This window comes from Leptodactylus fuscus, chromosome 1, assembly GCF_031893055.1.
Source record: "Leptodactylus fuscus isolate aLepFus1 chromosome 1, aLepFus1.hap2, whole genome shotgun sequence".
NCBI lineage: Eukaryota > Metazoa > Chordata > Amphibia > Anura > Leptodactylidae > Leptodactylus > Leptodactylus fuscus.
This window is the reverse complement of record NC_134265.1, coordinates 142,376,508-142,396,486: the sequence shown is the minus strand read 5'-3', so window position 1 is coordinate 142,396,486 and position 19,979 is coordinate 142,376,508. Positions and strand designations below refer to the sequence as shown.

Below are 19,979 nucleotides of genomic sequence, written 5' to 3'. Positions count from 1 at the left end.
ATATTCCACATCACTTTACAAATTGTAGGACTCAAGTAGAGACAAAATGAGACATTGCAGATTAACAGTCAATTCACACAATGGGACTGAGGGCCCTCCTTGTAAGAGCTTAGGCAGGGTTCACACTACCATTGAATTCCATTATGAAGATGTCCGTTAAAAAAAACCAAAAAAAAACCGGACACCTATCATAACAGATATTAACAGACACTAACTGTTGTTAATGTGTCTGTTTTTTTACCTGATCCATTTAATAGATCAATTTTAAAAAACGGACACACTAGTATCAGTGACGGCTCGTTCACATCTGCGCCGGATCTCCGTCTGTCGGGTTTCCGTCTTCTGCAGACAGAAGACGGAAACCTGACAGACAGTGTTCGGCCATGAGCGCCAGGGAGCGTGTTCTGCTCTCAGCGGCGAAACCGTTTTTTTTTTTTTTGTAACCGGACACAAAGTCCTGCATGTCCGACTTTGTGTCCGGTGAAAAAAAAACGGTTTTGCCGCGGAGAGCTCAAAACGCTCACCGGCACTCACGGCCGGACAGTTTCCAAGCCCATTCAAATGAATGGGTTTGAAAACTGACTGCAGGATGCCGTCTCCTGTCCAGTTTCAGGCAGGAAACGGAAACCTGCATAACGGAGGCTGGGGCGCAGATGTGAACCCGGCCTTATTGTTAGCATCAGTTAGTGTCTGTTTTTTTTTATACAGGCTATCAGTTACTGTCCGTTATAAGTCCGTTGCCCATAGACTTTAATGTTAAAAAAATAACAGACACTTGCCATCCGTCAATAATCCGTTTTTTCAAGTGGACACAAAAGTCCCACATGTAGGATTTTTTGTCCGCTGGAAAAATTGGACTTCTGACAGATTGAGTGTAAACAGACACTAATGAACACAAGATAAAATCCCATTGAAATGAATAGAAATTTTAACGGATTACTGATGGTTCAGCAATTGTCCGTTGCTAAAATCTTGTAACGGACAATAGCTACGGATACTCCTGACAGTCACCAATGGTAGTGTGAACGCCCCCTTACAATCTATGAGGTAAAGTGAGTGATACAAGCAGTAGCAGGGACAGCATAGTAAGTGGCCGGTGGTGCCATAGGAGGTAGCATTGCTTATACAGTGGTCCAGCCAGCTGTTTTTGTGATAAAGGTTATTTTCATTAAACATATCAATTATTCTGTATGAACCATCACCAGAGACCTTTTACGTGAAAATGGTACCTAGACATATAAGATTACAGTCCCATGGGATAATACGGGAGTGTGAACAGTGAAGGGTTAGTTTTTAGGGATTCTAACTGTGAAATGATTTAGATTAGGAATTGTGATAGGCCTGTTTGAAAAGACGTGTCTTCAAGATGTGCTTGAAGCTGTAGAGATTGGGAGCTAATCTGCTTGTCCGTGGTAGAGTCTTTGAGAGATTCAGTTGCAGATAAAGCAAAGACATTATATTTGAGACAGCAGAGAGATAGTCACTGCTGTTCTGTATTAGTGCAGGGGTGATGTCACAGGATGAGTTATATAATTTGGTGTTATCAGCATAAAGATGGTACCAGAAGCCAAATTTGCGGTTGGTTTGTCCAATAGGGATTGTATAGAGAAAAAAGCAGGGTGCCTAGGGCCGAGCCCTGAGGAACCCCAAAAGCAAGAGGAAAAGGGTAAGAAACAAAGCCTGTAAATGATGCACTGAAAGTGCGGTCTGAGAGATAAGAGGAGAACCTGGAGAGTGCAGTGTCAGGAGATCATTGGAGAACTTTTAGGGAATTTTTTAGTAGAGTGCAGAGTGCGGAAGGCAGATTGAAAGGGGTCAGGAAGAGAATTAGCAGAAAGATAGTGAATTAAACAAGAATAGACCAAGCGTTCCAAGATTTTGGAGATGAAGGGGAGGTTAGAGACGGGTCGATAGCAGCACAGGACGGGTCAAGGGAGGATTTCTTCAGTAGTACATGTTAGGAGTATTTAGGTTCATTGCTTTCTTTCCTGGTTGATTAGTCTGTCCTCCCATTTGCACCTGGGAGGAGTGGTCTCTACTCGGTATTTAAACCCATGCCTCCCATGGTTCTGTGCTGAGTGTCGCTTTTACAGAGCTAGGCCTTAGCAGGAGGAGTAGGTGGTTATCTTGGATAGAGGAAGTTCCGTGGTTGGTTTTTGGGAGGTTTTGGGTGAACAAGTTGGTGTGTGTGTTTTCCCTTCTGTGTTCACCAATCCTCCCTCTGTGTATAATTGACTGTGTGAGTGAATTGCCTTATCCTTTGATTTCTACTCAGTTTCCCTGTGTTTGTTTCCTAGTGTAAAGTTCCTTCCCATATTGGTTTGGGGAATTCCTTTCCTACATGTTTCCTGTGTGCTGCTTGTGTTGTTAGTCAGCGCACACCCTTGTCAGTCCCTGTCAGTAGCAGCTTCACTTGTTCGTTAGGGGTGACCCCCTTTAGTCTCCAGTCCCTAGAGATCTTATAGGGCATTCCTTCTCCCACTTCCCTCTAGGCCTACGGTGTCAGTGAGAGAGGAGCTGTCGGGGTCAGGCTTAGCCTGAGAACAGCCGACCTACACCCGTGAGGCAGGGACCGGGTTAGCTAGTGGGAGTAGTGCAGGGCGAGATTCCCTACTGCTATCCCTTAGCCCCGTTGCAGCTACCAGGACTGACATAACAGTACACTCAGCCGGTAAAAAAAAAAAAAAAAAAAAAAAAAAAAGGGTTCGTTTGTATTATGACGGACCTGAAACAGTTGTACCAGGCGGTGCAGCAGATCTCCACTGAGATGGAGGGGATCAAGCTACGAATGGATGCCATCCAAGCTTCTGGCGTATCTCAAGTACAGCAGTTGGCTCAACACACAGCCTCTCAGGTGGAGGGCATACAGAGGCAGGTGAGTAGCGCCCCTGTGGGTCGGCCTCTGGAGCCAAAAGTCAGCTTACCTGAACCCTTCCGAGGTAAGAGGTCAGATTTTTTCCGATTTCAAAAGGACTGTCTTTTGTATTTCCGGCTACGGCCGTTTTCCTCCGGTTCTGAGGTACAGAGAGTTGGGATTATTATTACTTTATTGAGAGATGATCCCCTCATCTGGGCACATTCGTTACCAGCCGACTCAGCTTGCTTACTAACTGTAGAGGCGTTTTTCTCCACAATGGGGTTACTGTATGACGACCCAGACAGGGTACGCACGGCTGAGTATAACCTACGACGTGTGGTGCAAGGGGATCATGCTATAGAGAAATATTGCACAGAGTTTCGTAGGTGGGCAGCAGAAGTACACTGGAATGACCCCGCTCTACTTAGTCAGTTTGAGACAGGGCTCTCGGACCAGGTTAAAGACCATCTAGTTTCTCACCCTGTTCCGGGAGATCTAGATGAGGCCATGCAGCTGGCAATTAGAGTTGGACGGCGCCTCCGGGAGCGTGGAGACAAGAGTCCTGGGGGGCTTAACCCTCCTCAATTCTCCGTTTTTAGAGAGGACCCGGGGGACCAACCCATGCAGATTGGGGCCACTGTGCGAAGTGCTAGACCCAAGAGTGAAGGGTCCCGCACAGTACGCTGTTTTGTGTGTGGAGGGATGGGACATGTAGCAAGGGTATGCCCCTCCAGAGAATGGTTCGCCAAGGAGAGTAATAACCCCAGGTCTATTGAGGGTAAAGGGAGAAAACCTACTAAGGAGGGAGGTGTGCATATTTCCTGTACTCAGACTGCCGGGTTGACCCTTGAAGGATGGGTAAATGGGCAGAAGTGCCGGATTTTGGTTGATTGTGGTTCGGCAGTCAACCTTATTGACTCAGAGTTTTGTGAGCAATTAAGGGTGAGTCCTTTGGTCTTGAAGTCTCAGATACCGGTGTGGGCTATTGATAAGACCCCTCTACAGCAAGCTGTCATCTCCAAACAGGTGGAGGGTCTGGAGTTTGTTGTGGGTGGCCACCGGGAAGAGATTGACTTGTTCTTGTTGTCTAAATTACCAGCACAAGTAGTGTTGGGGTGGCCCTGGCTGAAGCAGCATAACCCTATTATCAACTGGGAGACCGAGTCAGTAGTTTCTTGGGGGCAGGGGTGTAATGGTCGATGTCTGCCCATATCCGTTATGTCTTTGTCTATAGACAATTTGCCTCAAGAAATATGTGAGTTTAGGGAGGTCTTTGAGGAAAGGGCAGCCAAGACATTACCACCACATCGCACCTATGATTGCTCGATTAAATTCATACCAAATGCAGTGCTACCCAAGACACGGTTGTACAATCTCACTATTCCGGAGAGGGAGGCGCTCAAAGAGTATATTGAGGGGAGTCTAGAGGTGGGGCATATTCGCCCATCTAAGTCCCCAGTAGCAGTGGGGTTTTTCTTTGTAAAGAAGAAAGATGGAGGGTTGCGCCCTTGTTTGGATTTTAGGGAGATTAACAAAATCACGGTGCGGAATCCCTATCCCATTCCGTTGATCTCGGATCTATTCAGCCAGATTACGGGAGCCCGCTGGTTTAGTAAAATAGATTTACGTGGGGCATATAACTTGCTGAGAATCAAGAAGGGGGATGAGTGGAAAACAGCGTTTAACACACCCCTAGGACACTTTGAGAATCTTGTGATGCCTTTTGGTCTAACCAATGCGCCTGCGTTTTTTCAGAATTTTATTAATGATGTACTAAGTGCCGTCATAGGGAGGGGGGTTGTGGTCTATCTGGACGATATACTCATTTACACCCCGGATTTGGAGACTCATTGGGAGAGAGTGAGAGAGGTTTTAGATCTCCTGAGGGTTAACCAATTAAGTGCTAAGCTGGAGAAATGTGTGTTCGCGGTCAATAAATTATGTTTCCTTGGCTATATCCTATCGGACAAGGGGTTTGAGATGGACCCTGAGAAGGTCAGGGCAGTCTTGGAGTGGCCGCGACCCGAGAACCTAAAGGCGGTCCAACGGTTCTTGGGGTTCTCCAACTATTATCGCCAGTTTATCAAGGGATTTTCTGAGGTTGTGAAACCTATCTCGGACTTGACTAAGAAGGGGGCTGACTGTGCTAAGTGGTCGCCAGAGGCGCTAGCTGCGTTTGAAGAACTGAAGAAGCGATTCTCGTCCGCTCCCATTTTGAGACAGCCGGATGAGAGGTTGGCCTTCCGAGTGGAGGTGGATGCCTCCTCGGTGGGGGTGGGAGCAGTACTTTCTCAGGAGTTCGAGGAGGGTACGCATCCCTGTGCCTTCTTTTCTAAGAAATTCTCTGCCTCTGAACGGAATTATGACATCGGAGACCGGGAACTACTGGCAATAAAACTTGCGTTCGAACATTGGCGTCATTTCCTGGAGGGGGCCAGAAGGCCAGTCCAGGTATTTACTGACCACAAGAATTTGGTTTATCTTGGGTCGGCGAAGAGATTAAATGCACGGCAGGCCAGATGGGCTCTATTTTTTGCGCGGTTCCATTTTACCGTGACTTATGTGCCGGGTTCAAAGAATGTTAAGGCTGATGCTTTATCCCGGTATATGTCGACTGAGGAGGAACGAGAGGCGCCTGCCACTATTCTTGGGGATGGAGTGGTGGTAGCAGTATTGGGCGCGAAATTGGAGAAGGCCTTGATCGAAGCGCAACACGCTGCACCTTCCAAGATACCTAGAAACAAGCTTTTTGTTCCAACTACTCTCCGACAAAGTCTCCTGAGGGAGTGTCACGAGTCGGTTCTTGCTGGTCACCCGGGGGTTTCAGAGACCATGAGATTGGTGTCTAGGAATTTTTGGTGGCCAGGGTGGAGTAAGGATGTCTTACAGTTTGTTCAAAATTGTTCGGTCTGTGCAAGAGCCAAGGCGTCGCATACCCGTCCCCACGGTCTTCTACATCCATTGGAACCTCCTAAGGCACCTTGGACTCATCTGTCTATGGATTTCATCACGGGCCTTCCGGTGTCTAAGGGTTTCACGGTCATTTGGGTAGTCGTTGACCGCTTCACGAAAATGTGCCATTTGATCCCGTTTTCCAGGCTGCCATGTGCCAAGACACTATCTGAGGCGTTTATTAAAGAAATTGTAAGGTTGCATGGTCTTCCTGAGGATATCGTTTCGGACAGGGGACCGCAATTTGTGGCTAAATTCTGGCGGGCTTTTTGCAGCAGGTTGGGAGTTACACTGTCGTTTTCCTCCGGGTTTCACCCAGAGTCTAACGGACAAACAGAGAGGAAGAATCAGGATGTGGAACAGTTTTTGAGGTGTTTTGTTCGAGAGAACCAGAATAATTGGGCTGCCTTTCTCCCCCTGGCAGAATTTTCCCTAAACAACCATGATTCCAATGCCACAGGTACCACACCTTTTTTTTGCTCCGGTGGTAGACATCCTGTTTTCGGAGTATTTTCTTCCATTTCTTCCCCAGTTCCGGAGGAGGAGCTATTTTCTAAAAAGCTGCAAGGGGTATGGTCCCGTATCCGAGAGAATCTGGTGCGGGCGTCGCACCAGGCTAAGGTCCAGGCGGATCGGAAGAGAGGAGAGTTGCAGTTCTTCCCTGGTGAGATGGTTTGGTTGTCCACCAAGAATATCAGGTTGAAGGTTCCTTGCAAGAAGCTGGGTCCCAGGTTTGTGGGTCCTTTTAAGATCATCAAGATGGTAAATGAAGTGGCGGCGCAGCTGCAACTACCTAAAAGGTGGAAGATAAACCGGGTGTTCCATGTCTCCTTGTTAAAGAAGGCCAAGAAGGGAACGTCTCCTGTTAAGGTTCCACCAGTTTCTGAGTCCGGGGAGTATGAGATATCCCGAGTTCTGGATAGCAAATATGTTCGGGGGAAGCTACGGTATCTGGTGGCATGGAAGGGATACGGTCCTGAGGATAATTCTTGGGTTCTGGAGTCGGATATGTCAGCCCCCAGACTCGTGGAGAAATTCCACAAGGAGTTCCCGAAGAAGGATGCTCCTAGAGAATCCGGAGTCTTCTCCTTGAGGGGAGGATCCTGTTAGGAGTATTTAGGTTCATTGCTTTCTTTCCTGGTTGATTAGTCTGTCCTCCCATTTGCACCTGGGAGGAGTGGTCTCTACTCGGTATTTAAACCCATGCCTCCCATGGTTCTGTGCTGAGTGTCGCTTTTACAGAGCTAGGCCTTAGCAGGAGGAGTAGGTGGTTATCTTGGATAGAGGAAGTTCCGTGGTTGGTTTTTGGGAGGTTTTGGGTGAACAAGTTGGTGTGTGTGTTTTCCCTTCTGTGTTCACCAATCCTCCCTCTGTGTATAATTGACTGTGTGAGTGAATTGCCTTATCCTTTGATTTCTACTCAGTTTCCCTGTGTTTGTTTCCTAGTGTAAGGTTCCTTCCCATATTGGTTTGGGGAATTCCTTTCCTACATGTTTCCTGTGTGCTGCTTGTGTTGTTAGTCAGCGCACACCCTTGTCAGTCCCTGTCAGTAGCAGCTTCACTTGTTCGTTAGGGGTGACCCCTTTTAGTCTCCAGTCCCTAGAGATCTTATAGGGCATTCCTTCTCCCACTTCCCTCTAGGCCTACGGTGTCAGTGAGAGAGGAGCTGTCGGGGTCAGGCTTAGCCTGAGAACAGCCGACCTACACCCGTGAGGCAGGGACCGGGTTAGCTAGTGGGAGTAGTGCAGGGCGAGATTCCCTACTGCTATCCCTTAGCCCCGTTGCAGCTACCAGGACTGACATAACAGTACAGTTATGACAGCATGTCTGAAAGATTCCAGAGGAGAGAGAGGTTTAATTATTTTAGTAAGGTAAGTTGTAATAGCAGGAGACAGAGAATGGAGAAGGTGTGAGGGGAAGGGTCACTACTGCAAGTAGGCCGAGAAGAAGAGAGGAGCTGGGTACTGCTGCCTGTTCACTAGCAGCATATGGCACCCGGAGGTTGTTGCAACAGCTGTTGGTTGCTGGGTCTGGTTGTCAGACCACCACCGAACCCATACTGATGATCTAGTCTGTGGATAGGCCATCAGTATGAAAAATCAATTTAGTTCCAGAAAACCTCTTTAATAGTTTTATATTTCTAATTTCCTAAATTTCATTTGACTATTAAAAGGGTCATGTCACTAAAATAACACTGATATTTTACCTGCTTAGTGGCTCCAATCACGTTACATTGACAGCATTTAATTTCAGTGGCCAACATGTTACACTACCTTTAACTTACAGTGACTTCTGTTTGGAAGAAAGCCATTTTCTGCAGCCCTAAAAGTTATTAGTCCTAGATCATCACTGTTCCCCTGTGTATGATCCAGTGTTTACCCATATCCCCAGGAATATGGGTAAATCTACATTTTTGATTGATGATGTTATTTACAAACTAGGAGGGGGAAGGGTGTTTAGTTTAGCGTAGGGATTTCAAGTTATCCCGGACAACCCCTTTAACTATCACACACTCTGGTTTAATTCTGAATCCGTGGTCCTGCAGTTCCGCTTTTCTTTATATTCTGGGGCCTCCTTACCTTGCAGCCTTAGGCTTGGGCAACTACAAATTTCCCTCTTATTATGATCATGCATGCCACATAAATATATAGTCGCTATCGTATGCTCATAAAACCACTAAATCTGCAGGTATGCACAATGTTTTGCATGAAAGTTTTATGAAGGCACTGAAAAAAAGAATTTATTAGAAAAGCTTTACCTTTGTAGAAAGTGCACACCAATAATATAAATATGCCCTATAAGAATTGTTTTTATTAAGAATAGTTAGGAATGACTGTATTGTACATCAATGCTTGCCATGCTACAGGGATTGCATTGGTTATAAGTTGAGTGAATTTTTTTTCATTGCTGTAAGTACTTCACACGTTTCACTGTCACTCACTATCAGATGGTTGAGTCAACGAGCAGGTTTGTTAGACCTGGGTGGTAATTTGATGGGCAATTGCTCATCTTTTGTTAGAAAAATGAGGCAATCAGATGAAACATATTATGTAAAGCCAGTGCACAAAACCTGCATTAAAGGACTTTACTGTGAAAGATTAAGCCTTTGCCATTTGATCCTGAATCCAGTCAGTAGACAGGCCCTCTGTGTATCTTAGTGCCTTACCTACACGTGGCTTCACTGTACTGCACTGCATATAGTATGGACAATAGAGCAATAAGAAGGCAGAGACTCATGGATCACAAGGAGTCCTGGCTTTCTGGCTGGGTTTGGGCTGAGAAATACAGATCAAATTTTTGGGCCCCGATTCCTGCATTTTCGTGGAGCCCCAAAGACAGGCACACTCAGTCGTGTGCATGGGCCTTCAGGCATTAGAATTATAATAATGTGATACTAAAGAGCTGGAAAAACCGCAAGAAAATGCTGCAATGTACAGTAAGAATACTATTAAAAGTAGAACTTAACCGTTTATCTAGTTAATTGACAAAAATAAAGTGAATGAATCAAAAGTTTAATCAACATTTGGTGTGACCACCCTTTAGAGGAGAAATCCTGGAAGTGATGATATGGCCACCACAGAGACCTCTCAACATCATTGACTCTGTGTGGAATACATGAAGATGCAGAAAGATTTCAATGAGCCCACATCCACAAAAGATCTGTGGTTAGGTCTCCAAGGTATTTGAAACCTACTTAGTCTACTTAGAAGAATTGATGTAGTTTTGAAGGCAATGGGTGGTCACACAAAATATGAATTTGATTTACATCTCTCTTTTGTTCATTCACTTTGCATTTTGTTAGTTGGCAAAAATTAAAAAGTAAAACTAAAGAAGAACGCATTCTTAGTTTGTAGTATTTTTCACCTGCTTACAATTTTTGCACAGTACTGTATATTTACAGTTTGTGTTTGTATGTATATACTGTTTATATTTAATATATACAATTTTTTGCTTATATTTGTGTATATATAATGCAATTGTCTTTTTCAAAGAATGTGCCTGTATCATAGATTTGCTTGTCAGGACCTGGCATTTATATGTGAACAATAATGTGACACAGCTAATAAAGAGGGCATAATAGATGAGTTGTTCATGCTGCAACAAGCTAATGTCTAATATATAATTTGTTCTCTCTTTTGTGGCCCAGCCCTCATATTATCTATCTATCTCAAAGTGTGCTGTCTGGAAGAAATCAGCTCTGCATTTCACGTGTTTGCCATGAAATTGCACATGCCTGGTTTGGGTTGGCCATTGGTGCACGTGATTGGACTGAAGAATGGATAAGTGAAGGATTCGCTACACATCTAGAAGATGTATTCTTAGCAAAAGTCCTGAAGGTAATCTTTTGCAACAAATCTGATGCTCATGTGTGACAAAGCAGGCTATAAGAAAACCTTGTTTAAGAAAATGTGGCTATAAGTTCATGCTTCAATACAGGTTTACCTTGAGGTATTAAACAATTAAGGATTCATATTACTGTATTTGTCATTTTGGCATATTACTTTGGAAAATATCCCACATTTTAGTTTAATGGCTTAATTTTTTTCAATCTTTTTAATATCATTTGTGGAAGAAAAAAGTGGGACTGAAGTATCCTATTAATATTATAAATGTGAAAGTTTGTGAGTTTGGATGTTTGTGTGTTTGTGTGTTTGGATGTTTGGATGTTTGTTCCTCAATCACGCAAAACCCGCTCGACCGATTTGGCTGAAAGTTTCCACAAACATAGTTAATACACCCGATTGCGCAATAGGCTACTTTTCGTCACAATAGCGCACATACGTTTGTGCCAGGACCCCCACAAAACCCAAACTCACACCACCATCTCTGCAATCTCACACACTTTGGACCATAGCAAGCCACAAAATTCATATTGCCCTCTACAGCCTCGCCCCTAACCCCACACAATCACATTTACATATACTTTACCACTTTACCCCTCACTTTACCGATACTCCAGGAGGCTCTGTTTAACACTCCGGAGCAGCCATGTTTGCCGACCCCCACCGCTCTGACAATCTGTGACACCGCCCACCCATGTCAATACCCCTAGGAGGTCTAATAAATGCAAAAAAAAAGTTTAAAAAAAAGTAAAAAAAATATAAAAACAAATAAAAAGGATTAAAAATTCAAATCACCCCTCTTTCCCTAGAACACATATAAAAGTAGTTAAAAACTGTGAAACACATACATAATAGGTATCCCCGCGTCCGAAATCGCCCGCTCTACAAAGCTATACAAATATTTTTCCTGTTCGGTAAACGCCGTAGCGGGAAAAATGGTCAAAAGTGCCAAACCGCTGTTTTTTCACTGTTTTGATTCTGATAAAAATTTGAATAAAAAGTGATCAAAGCAATAACATTTCCCGAAAATGGTAGACCTACAAAGTACACCCAGTCCCGCAAAAAAAGACGCCCTATACATCCCCGTACACGCACGTATAAAAAAGTTACGGCTGTCGGAATATGGCGACTTTTCAAAAAAAAAATTTTTTAACACAGTTTTGCCTTTTTTTAAGGGGTCAAAATGTAAATAAAACCATAAAAATTTGGTATCCCCAGCATTGTAATGAAACACAGAATACAGGGGACATGTCATTTTGGTTGCACAGTGAACGCCGTAAAACCAAAGCCCGTAAGAAAGTCGCAGAACTGCATTTTTACTTCAAATCCACCCCATTCTGAATTTTTTCCCTGCTTCCCAGTACATTATATAGAATAAATAATAGTGGCATCATGAAGAAAAATTTGTCCCAGGAAAAATTAAGACCTCATATGGCTCTGGGAGCAGAGAAACTTATACACACTACGAAAACCTTACCCACGCCTGTATATACCCACTTCTACAATCACCGCAGACGAAGTCGCGGGTACCAGCTAGTTTACAATAAAAATTAAATACTAAATATTTAAGGCTGAACATCACATTTATAAAACCTCTGTAATTTTTCCTAGTGTGTGACACTCTTAAGAAAAATGTTTTCACCACTATTCTGTTGAGATCAGTGGCAAGTCTGGCATATACTTATAAAAGCTCTTGCACCACATTTATCAGAATCTCATGTGCCCTGTTGATGACATTGCAATAGGGCATATTGTATAGAAGGAAACACCTGTGCCATATTTATAAGGTACATCAGTAATAACTAAGGTTGAGCCGATCTTGAGATTTCAAGAACGACTTTAAAATCCGATTTCCGATCATTTTCCAGCCGATCTCGATCCCGATCGTGAAATTTGCTCAATCGTCGATCGGTATCCAATCTTTTCCAGTCCCGATCCTCAACCCTAGTCAATGCTTCTCGATGGGAAAAGTCACTTTTGGGGTTGAGCCGATCTTGAGATAACCTCCAATCTCGATCCCGCTGGAAAAGATCAGATCGGAATTCTGATCGCGATCGTGAAATTTACTCTATCGCCGATCGGAATCCGATATTTTCCGATTTCGATTGCTCAACCCTAGTAATAATAAATCCCCACCTTGGTCTATTTTTAACCCCTTAGCGACCTTTGACGTACTATTACGTCATGGACGCGAGGTACTTTGCGCACCATGAAGTAATAATACGTCATGGTTATAAACAGCCTCCGTGTCTCAAGACACGGAAACTGTAAGAAGGTTGCTGCTGTCCATGACAGCAGACAACTTTCTTTACATGAATCGGAAGATTTAACCCCCTCCCTGCCACGTGGATCGCTGCAATTGGACGATTGCTTCGCAATGTCCAATTGCAGCTTGCCGGCACAGATCCAATGATCTGTGCCGACAGATCGGTACAAAAGTGACAGTGATTGGAGCTACACCTTGCACCAATCCCTGTCGAGTGTTTGGGGGGCGTACAGTGGTGCGACCCCCTCCAGATGTTTTAATTGGTCAATCTGCCAGCATCATGGCAGATTGACCAATCAATGGCGTGCAGGGCAGTGTAAACTTCGGGCACTGCTCTGCTTACATCACTCCCTCTGGGAATTGCGAGCAGAGCAGAACCCGTGCTGCCCTGTGAGCCCTGTGCGTGAGATTGCTGCGTTACCGCTGCGTCATACCTCGATCAGATTCTGCCAGACGTCCTAGGTCCTCTCCCAGCCAGCCCTCTACTGCCCATCTCTCCCCTCTGCCGTCTCCCGTCCCCCCTCCCATCTCCTCTCCACCCTTTCCTGACCGAGGCATCTGAGACTGTCTGGCTCCTCCAGCTTCTGGGTCCTAAACTCTGCATTCTGTGCAGAAAAGAGACTCACCTCCCTCCCCTTTTTGAGAAAACCCTTTTTGGCATTTCTCCAAATTTTATTTTTTTTTTTTGTTAGGTTTTTTTTGCATTTTTGCATTTTTTTTTCCTTTTCTTTTTTTTTTGTTTGTGCACAAGCTTTTTTTTTTTGTAAAACTCGCCACCGCAAATTGACCAGTAATAAAATATACGTTATTGGTCACATTTGTGATTTTTGGCTCAGTTTTTTTTTCTAGTAGGTAGAAAAGAGAATTTTGTTTGTGCACAAGCTTTTTTTTTTGTAAAACTCGCCACCGCAAATTGACCAGTAATAAAATATACGTTATTGGTCACATTTGTGATTTTTGGCTCAGTTTTTTTTTCTAGTAGGTAGAAAAGAGAATTTTGTTTGTGCACAAGCTTTTTTTTTTGTAAAACTCGCCACCGCAAATTGACCAGTAATAAAATATACGTTATTGGTCACATTTTTGGCTCAGTTTTTTTTTCTAGTAGGTAGAAAAGAGAATTTTGTTTGTGCACAAGCTTTTTTTTTTGTAAAACTCGCCACTGCAAATTGACCAGTAATAAAATATACGTTATTGGTCACATTTGTGATTTTGGGGGCAGTTTTTTTTTCTAGTAGGTAGAAAAGAGAATTTTGTTTGTGCACAAGCTTTTTTTTTTTTGTAAAACTCGCCACCGCAAATTGACCAGTAATAAAATATACGTTACTGGTCACATTTGTGATTTTGGGGGCAGTTTTTTTTTCTAGTAGGTAGAAAAGAGAATTTTGTTTGTGCACAAGCTTTTTTTTTTTTAAAACTCGCCACCGCAAACTGACCAGTAATAAAATATACGTTATTGGTCACATTTGTGATTTTTGGCTCAGTTTTTTTTTCTAGTAGGTAGAAAAGAGAATTTTGTTTGTGCACAAGCTTTTTTTTTTGTAAAACTCGCCACCGCAAATTGACCAGTAATAAAATATACGTTATTGGTCACATTTGTGATTTTTGGCTCAGTTTTTTTTTCTAGTAGGTAGAAAAGAGAATTTTGTTTGTGCACAAGCTTTTTTTTTTTGTAAAACTCGCCACCGCAAATTGACCAGTAATAAAATATACGTTATTGGTCACATTTGTGATTTTTGGCTCAGTTTTTTTTCAATCTATATATAGCTCCATTTTTGATAGAAGGGAAGGTTTTTTTTTTGGTTTTTTTTTACATAAAATACACGTGTTAAAGCACAACACACACCCCACACTGAAAAAGTTTCAAAGAAATAAAGTTTCAAAGAAATAAAGTTTCAAGAAATAAAGTTTCAAGAAATAAAGTTTTATATACTCAAGTAAAACACCACACACACACAAAAATGTCCCAATCATCCCAAAGAAGGTTTTCAGTAGAAGAGGCGTACGCCATACTGGCCTCTGACACTGATACCGCCAGCGAGGGAGAAGAGGAAAATGCCCCATTCCTTTATTTTTCCTCTTCTTCCTCCTCCTCCTCCTCCAGTGATGAGCAACCCCAAAGGAGGCGCCCCAGAACAATTGCTGAGTTAGTTGCCCCACCTGTAGAGCCCATGTGGACCCCACCCCCAGAAAATTATGAGCCTCAGCTTCCTGACTTTGTTGCCCGGTCAGGAATACAAATTGAGACTGAGGGCTTCAGAGAAAATGACTTTTTCAAAATCTTTTTCTCTGATGAGTTTGTAGATCTTATGGTGGCCCAAACGAATTTGTACGCTGAACAATTTTTGGAACAAAATGCCACCTCTTCCTATGCCAGGCCACAGAACTGGACCCCAGTAAATGCAGCAGAAATGAAGATTTTCTGGGGTCTTATTCTGCATATGGGCATAGTGAAAAAACCTAAAATTCGTCAGTATTGGAGTACAGACGTCTTGCACAACACTCCAATCTATCGAATGGCTATGTCCAGGAAGCGGTTTGAAAGTATCCTAAAGTTCATTCATTATAATGATAATTCCCAGTGCCCGCCCCAAGATGCCCCAAATTTTGACCGCTTATACAAAGTTAGGCCAGTCATTGACCACTTTAGTTCCAAATTTGCAGAGTCCTACATCCCTGATCAGAACATTGCAACTGATGAGTCTCTGATCAGTTTCAAAGGGAGGCTAAAATTCCGCCAATACTTGCCCAGTAAGCGGGCACGGTATGGCATTAAAATGTATAAGCTATGTGAGAGCAGTTCAGGATACACTTATAAATTTAGGGTGTATGAAGGAAGGGACACAAGGATTGAGCCCCCAGACTGCCCCCCAATCCTAGGAGTTAGTGGGAAAATTGTGTGGGATTTGATGCACCCACTGCTGGACAAGGGTTATCACCTCTATGTGGATAACTTTTACACCAGCATCCCACTCTTTAGGTCCCTGAGTTCTAGAGGAAGTGCAGCTTGTGGGACTGTGCGCAGAAATCAAAGAGGCCTCCCTAGGGCACATATTGAGCAGCGCCTCAGAAAGGGTGAGAGTAGTGCCGTCTGCAATGAGAATATGCTGCTGGTCAAGTATAGGGACAAGAGGGATGTCCTTGTACTGACCACAGCTAATGGCAGCGGCAGCACCTCTGTCCCTCTGCGTGGCACCAGTACCACTGTCTCCAAGCCAGACTACATCCTGGCATACAATAAGTACATGGGAGGGGTTGATCTATCTGATCAAGTCCTAAAGCCCTACAGTGCCATGCGAAAAACAAGAGTGTGGTACAAAAAGCTGGTTGTGCACATGGTTCAGATGGCATTGTATAACTCTTACGTGCTATCACGATGTGCAGGCCACACAGGAACTTTCCTTGAGTTTCAGGAGGCAATTATCAAGTCCCTGATATTTGGGGACCTAGAAGTGCCAGGCCCCAGTACTTCTGAAACTCATGGTTCCTGTATTGTACCAGGGCAACATTTTCCCGGTGAAGTCCCCCAAACTGCTAAAAAAGGGAAAACTCAGAAAAGATGCAGAGTGTGTTACAAAAGAGGACTAAGGAGAGACACCATTTATCAGTGTGACACCTGCCCTGATAAACCTGGCCTGTGCATGAAGGAGTGCTTTAGATTGTACCACACTTCCATGGAATATTAATTTTAGAATTTATTTTCCATGGAATATCGCCTCCTTATACCATCACGTACTCTGCACACAATTACTTTCATCCGGTTATGCAGTAATTTCTGGATAATAAATTATTGCCATACAAGCTGCATCCAAATGTTTGCTATACTTCTTGGTAAATTTTTTAAGAGGTGTAATTTAACACTAACGTCACTGAAGTCAAGGGGTCTAGTTTCCAAAATGGGGTCACATTTTGGGGGTTTCCACTGTTTTGGCACTTCAAGGCCTCTACAAATGTGACATGGTAACTAAAACCAATTGCAGCCAAATCTACCCTCCAACTATTGTTCTATCCCACTGTGTGACCATACATCACTTTACGTCCACATGTGGGGCATTTCTGTAGTTGGGAGAAAATGCTTGACAATTTGTGGGGTGCATTTTCTCTTTTAACCCCTTGTGGAAATGCATAATTTGGGGTTAAAGCTACATTTTATAGCAAAAAAATGTCACTTTTCCTTTTGTTGGGCCAATTCTGTTACACTCCTGTAGGGTCAAAGGGCTCACTATACCCCTTGATAAATTCCTTGAGGGGTCTAGTTTCCAAAATGGGGTCACATTTTGGGGGTTTCCACTGTTTTGGCACTTCAAGGCCTCTACAAATGTGACATGGTAACTAAAACCAATTTCAGCCAAATCTACCCTCCAACTATTGTTCTATCCCACTGTGTGACCATACATCACTTTACGTCCACATGTGGGGCATTTCTGTAGTTGGGAGAAAATGCTTGACAATTTGTGGGGTGCATTTTCTCTTTTAACCCCTTGTGGAAATGCATAATTTGGGGTTAAAGCTACATTTTATAGCAAAAAAAATGTCACTTTTCCTTTTGTTGAGCCAATTCTGTTACACTCCTGTAGGGTCAAGGGCTCACTATACCCCTTGATAAATTCCTTGAGGGGTCTAGTTTCCAAAATGGGGTCACATTTTGGGGGTTTCCACTGTTTTGGCACCTTGGGGGCTCTGCAAAAGGAACATGGTGCCTGCAATCTATTTTAGCAAAATCTGGCCTACAAAATCCAATTAGCGCTTCATCCGTTCTGAGAGCGACCGTGTGCCCGTACATTAGGGTACCAGCACATATGGGGTATTGCCGTGTTCGGGAGAAATTGCGTAACAAAATGTGGGGTGCAATTTCTCCTTTAACCCTTAGTAAATGTGTAAATTCTAGGGCTAAATGAATATATTAGTGATAGAAATTGAAAAATGTAAATTTGACCTCCATTTTGTTTTAATTGCTGTGAAATGCTGAAAGGGTTAAGAAACTTTCTAACTGCTGTTTTGGATTCTTTCAGGAGTGCAGTTTTGAGAATGGGGTGACTTATGGGGGGTTTTACAAGAGAGGCCTCTCAAGTTCCCTTCAAAACTGAACTGGTCCCTTGAAAAATGTGTTTTGGAAATTTTCTTGAAAATTTGGAAAATCACTGCTTGACTTGTAAGCCTTATAATATCTGAAAAAAATGAAAGGGTGATTAAAATTTGACTTCTACATAAATCAGAGACATGGTTAATTATATTTATCAAAAAATTTGGGTAGTATGGCTTTCCATTTGAAAGGCTTGCAATTTCAAAGTTTGAAAACTGCACTTTTTTCCAAATTTTCATCAAATTTCCTATTTTGTCATAATCAAAGGCAAAAAATATCGACAAAAATTTTCTACTGACATGAAGTACAATATGTCACAAAAAAACAATCTCAGAATCACTTGTGTAAGTTAAAGCGTCTCAAAGCTATTGCCATTTAAAGTGACACATGTCAGTTTTGAAAAAAGAGGCCTGGTCCTTAAGTCACTTTTGGGCTGTGTCTCTAAGGGGTTAAACGTTCTCCTTATTTATTTATTTATTTACTTTTGAAAATTTACCCTGGGGGATACCATGCTGGATATATTTCCTGAGTTATTGTCATGAGCATGTTTTATGTTAGCTGCAACACATAAAAGTTAACATATAGAAAGGTATCTATAAACTAAAAGTCTTTATGAAGAGATGGAATCCAGCTTGCTCTTTGATGCTACAATGCATGTGATGATGCTGTAGTGTTAAATCGTGATAATATAAGCATCTCCTACTTAACCTAACTGAAGTGCAATCCCAGGCTTTAGTGGTGACTAGAGATGAGCGAACACTAAAATGTTCGAGGTTCGAAATTCGATTCGAACAGCCGCTCAATGTTCGTGTGTTCGAACGGGTTTCGAACCCCATTATAGTCTATGGGGAACAGATACTCGTTAAGGGGGAAACCCAAATCCGTGTCTGGAGGGTCACCAAGTCCAATATGACACCCCAGGAAATGATGCCAACACCTCTGGAATGACACTGGGACAGCAGGGGAAGCATGTCTGGGGGCATCTAACACACCAAAGACCCTCTATTACCCCAACATCACAGCCTAACAACTACACACTTTACACACTCAATACCACCTCTCTGACAGTAGGAAAACACCTTGAAACATGTGTATTTGGCACTTGCAGTGAGGAGAGCTTGTCACCAGCAGTGAATTTGGCCCTTGTAGTAAGTTGAGGTTGGCACCAACATTTGTTTTGAAAATCAGGGTGGATTGAGCCTCTAACCAGCAGAGTTGGGGCAAATTCATGGTGGAGGGAGCCTCTAAAAACCCCAGTTTGGACCAATTCATGGTGGAGGCAGCCTCTAAAAACCCCAGTTTGGACCAATTCATGATGGAGGAAGCCTCTAAAAACCCCAGTTTGGACCAATTCATGGTGGAGGGAGCCTCTAAAAACCCCAGTTTGGACCAATTCATGGTGGAGGGAGCCTCTAAAAACCCCAGTTTGGACCAATTCATGGTGGAGGGAGCCTCTAAACAGCCCAGTTTGGGCAAATTCATGGTGGAGGGAGCCTCTAAAAACCCCAGTTTGGACCAATTCATGGTGGAGGGAGCCTCTAAAAACCCCAGTTTGGACCAATTCATGGTGGAGGGAGCCTCTAAAAACCCCAGTTTGCACCAATTCATGGTGGAGGGAGCCTCTAAAAACCCCAGTTTGGACCAATTCATGATGGAGGGAGCCTCTAAACAGCCCAGTTTGGGCAAATTCATGGTGGAGGGAGCCTCTAAAACCCCCCAGTTTGGACCAATTCATGGTGGAGGGAGCCTCTAAAAACCCCAGTTTGGACCAATTCATGGTGGAGGGAGCCTCTAAACAGCCCAGTTTGGGCAAATTCATGGTGGAGGGAGCCTCTAAACAGCCCAGTTTGGGCAAATTCATGGTGGAGGGAGCCTCTAAAAACCCCAGTTTGGACCAATTCATGGTGGAGGGAGCCTCTAAAAACCCCAGTTTGGACCAATTCATGGTGGAGGGAGCCTCTAAAAACCCCAGTTTGGACCAATTCATGATGGAGGGAGCCTCTAAACAGCCCAGTTTGGGCAAATTCATGGTGGAGGGAGCCTCTAAAAACCCCCAGTTTGGACCAATTCATGGTGGAGGGAGCCTCTAAAAACCCCAGTTTGGACCAATTCATGGTGGAGGGAGCCTCTAAACAGCTCAGTTTGGGTAAATTCATGGTGGAGGGAGCCTCTAAACAGCCCAGTTTGGGCAAATTCATGGTGGAGGGAGCCTCTAAAAACCCCAGTTTGGACCAATTCATGGTGGAGGGAGCCTCTAAAAACCCCAGTTTGGACCAATTCATGGTGGAGGGAGCCTCTAAAAACCCCAGTTTGGACCAATTCATGGTGGAGGGAGCCTCTAAACAGCCCAGTTTGGGCAAATTCATGGTGGAGGGAGCCTCTAAACAGCCCAGTTTGGACCAATTCATGGTGGAGGGAGCCTCTAAAAACCCCAGTTTGGACCAATTCATGGTGGAGGGAGCCTCTAAAAACCCCAGTTTG

The 19,979-nt window shown here is 43.6% G+C and overlaps 1 protein-coding gene across 1 annotated transcript in view; it reads left to right on the top strand.

The window, feature by feature from the left end:
• AOPEP (aminopeptidase O (putative)) overlaps positions 1 to 19,979 on the top strand; it is a 321,287-nt gene that overhangs the window by 85,597 nt on the left and 215,711 nt on the right. The window contains exon 6 of the mRNA XM_075277719.1: positions 9,957 to 10,146. Coding sequence (XP_075133820.1) covers positions 9,957 to 10,146 — 190 coding nt within the window. The remainder of the gene's footprint in view (positions 1 to 9,956; positions 10,147 to 19,979) is intronic.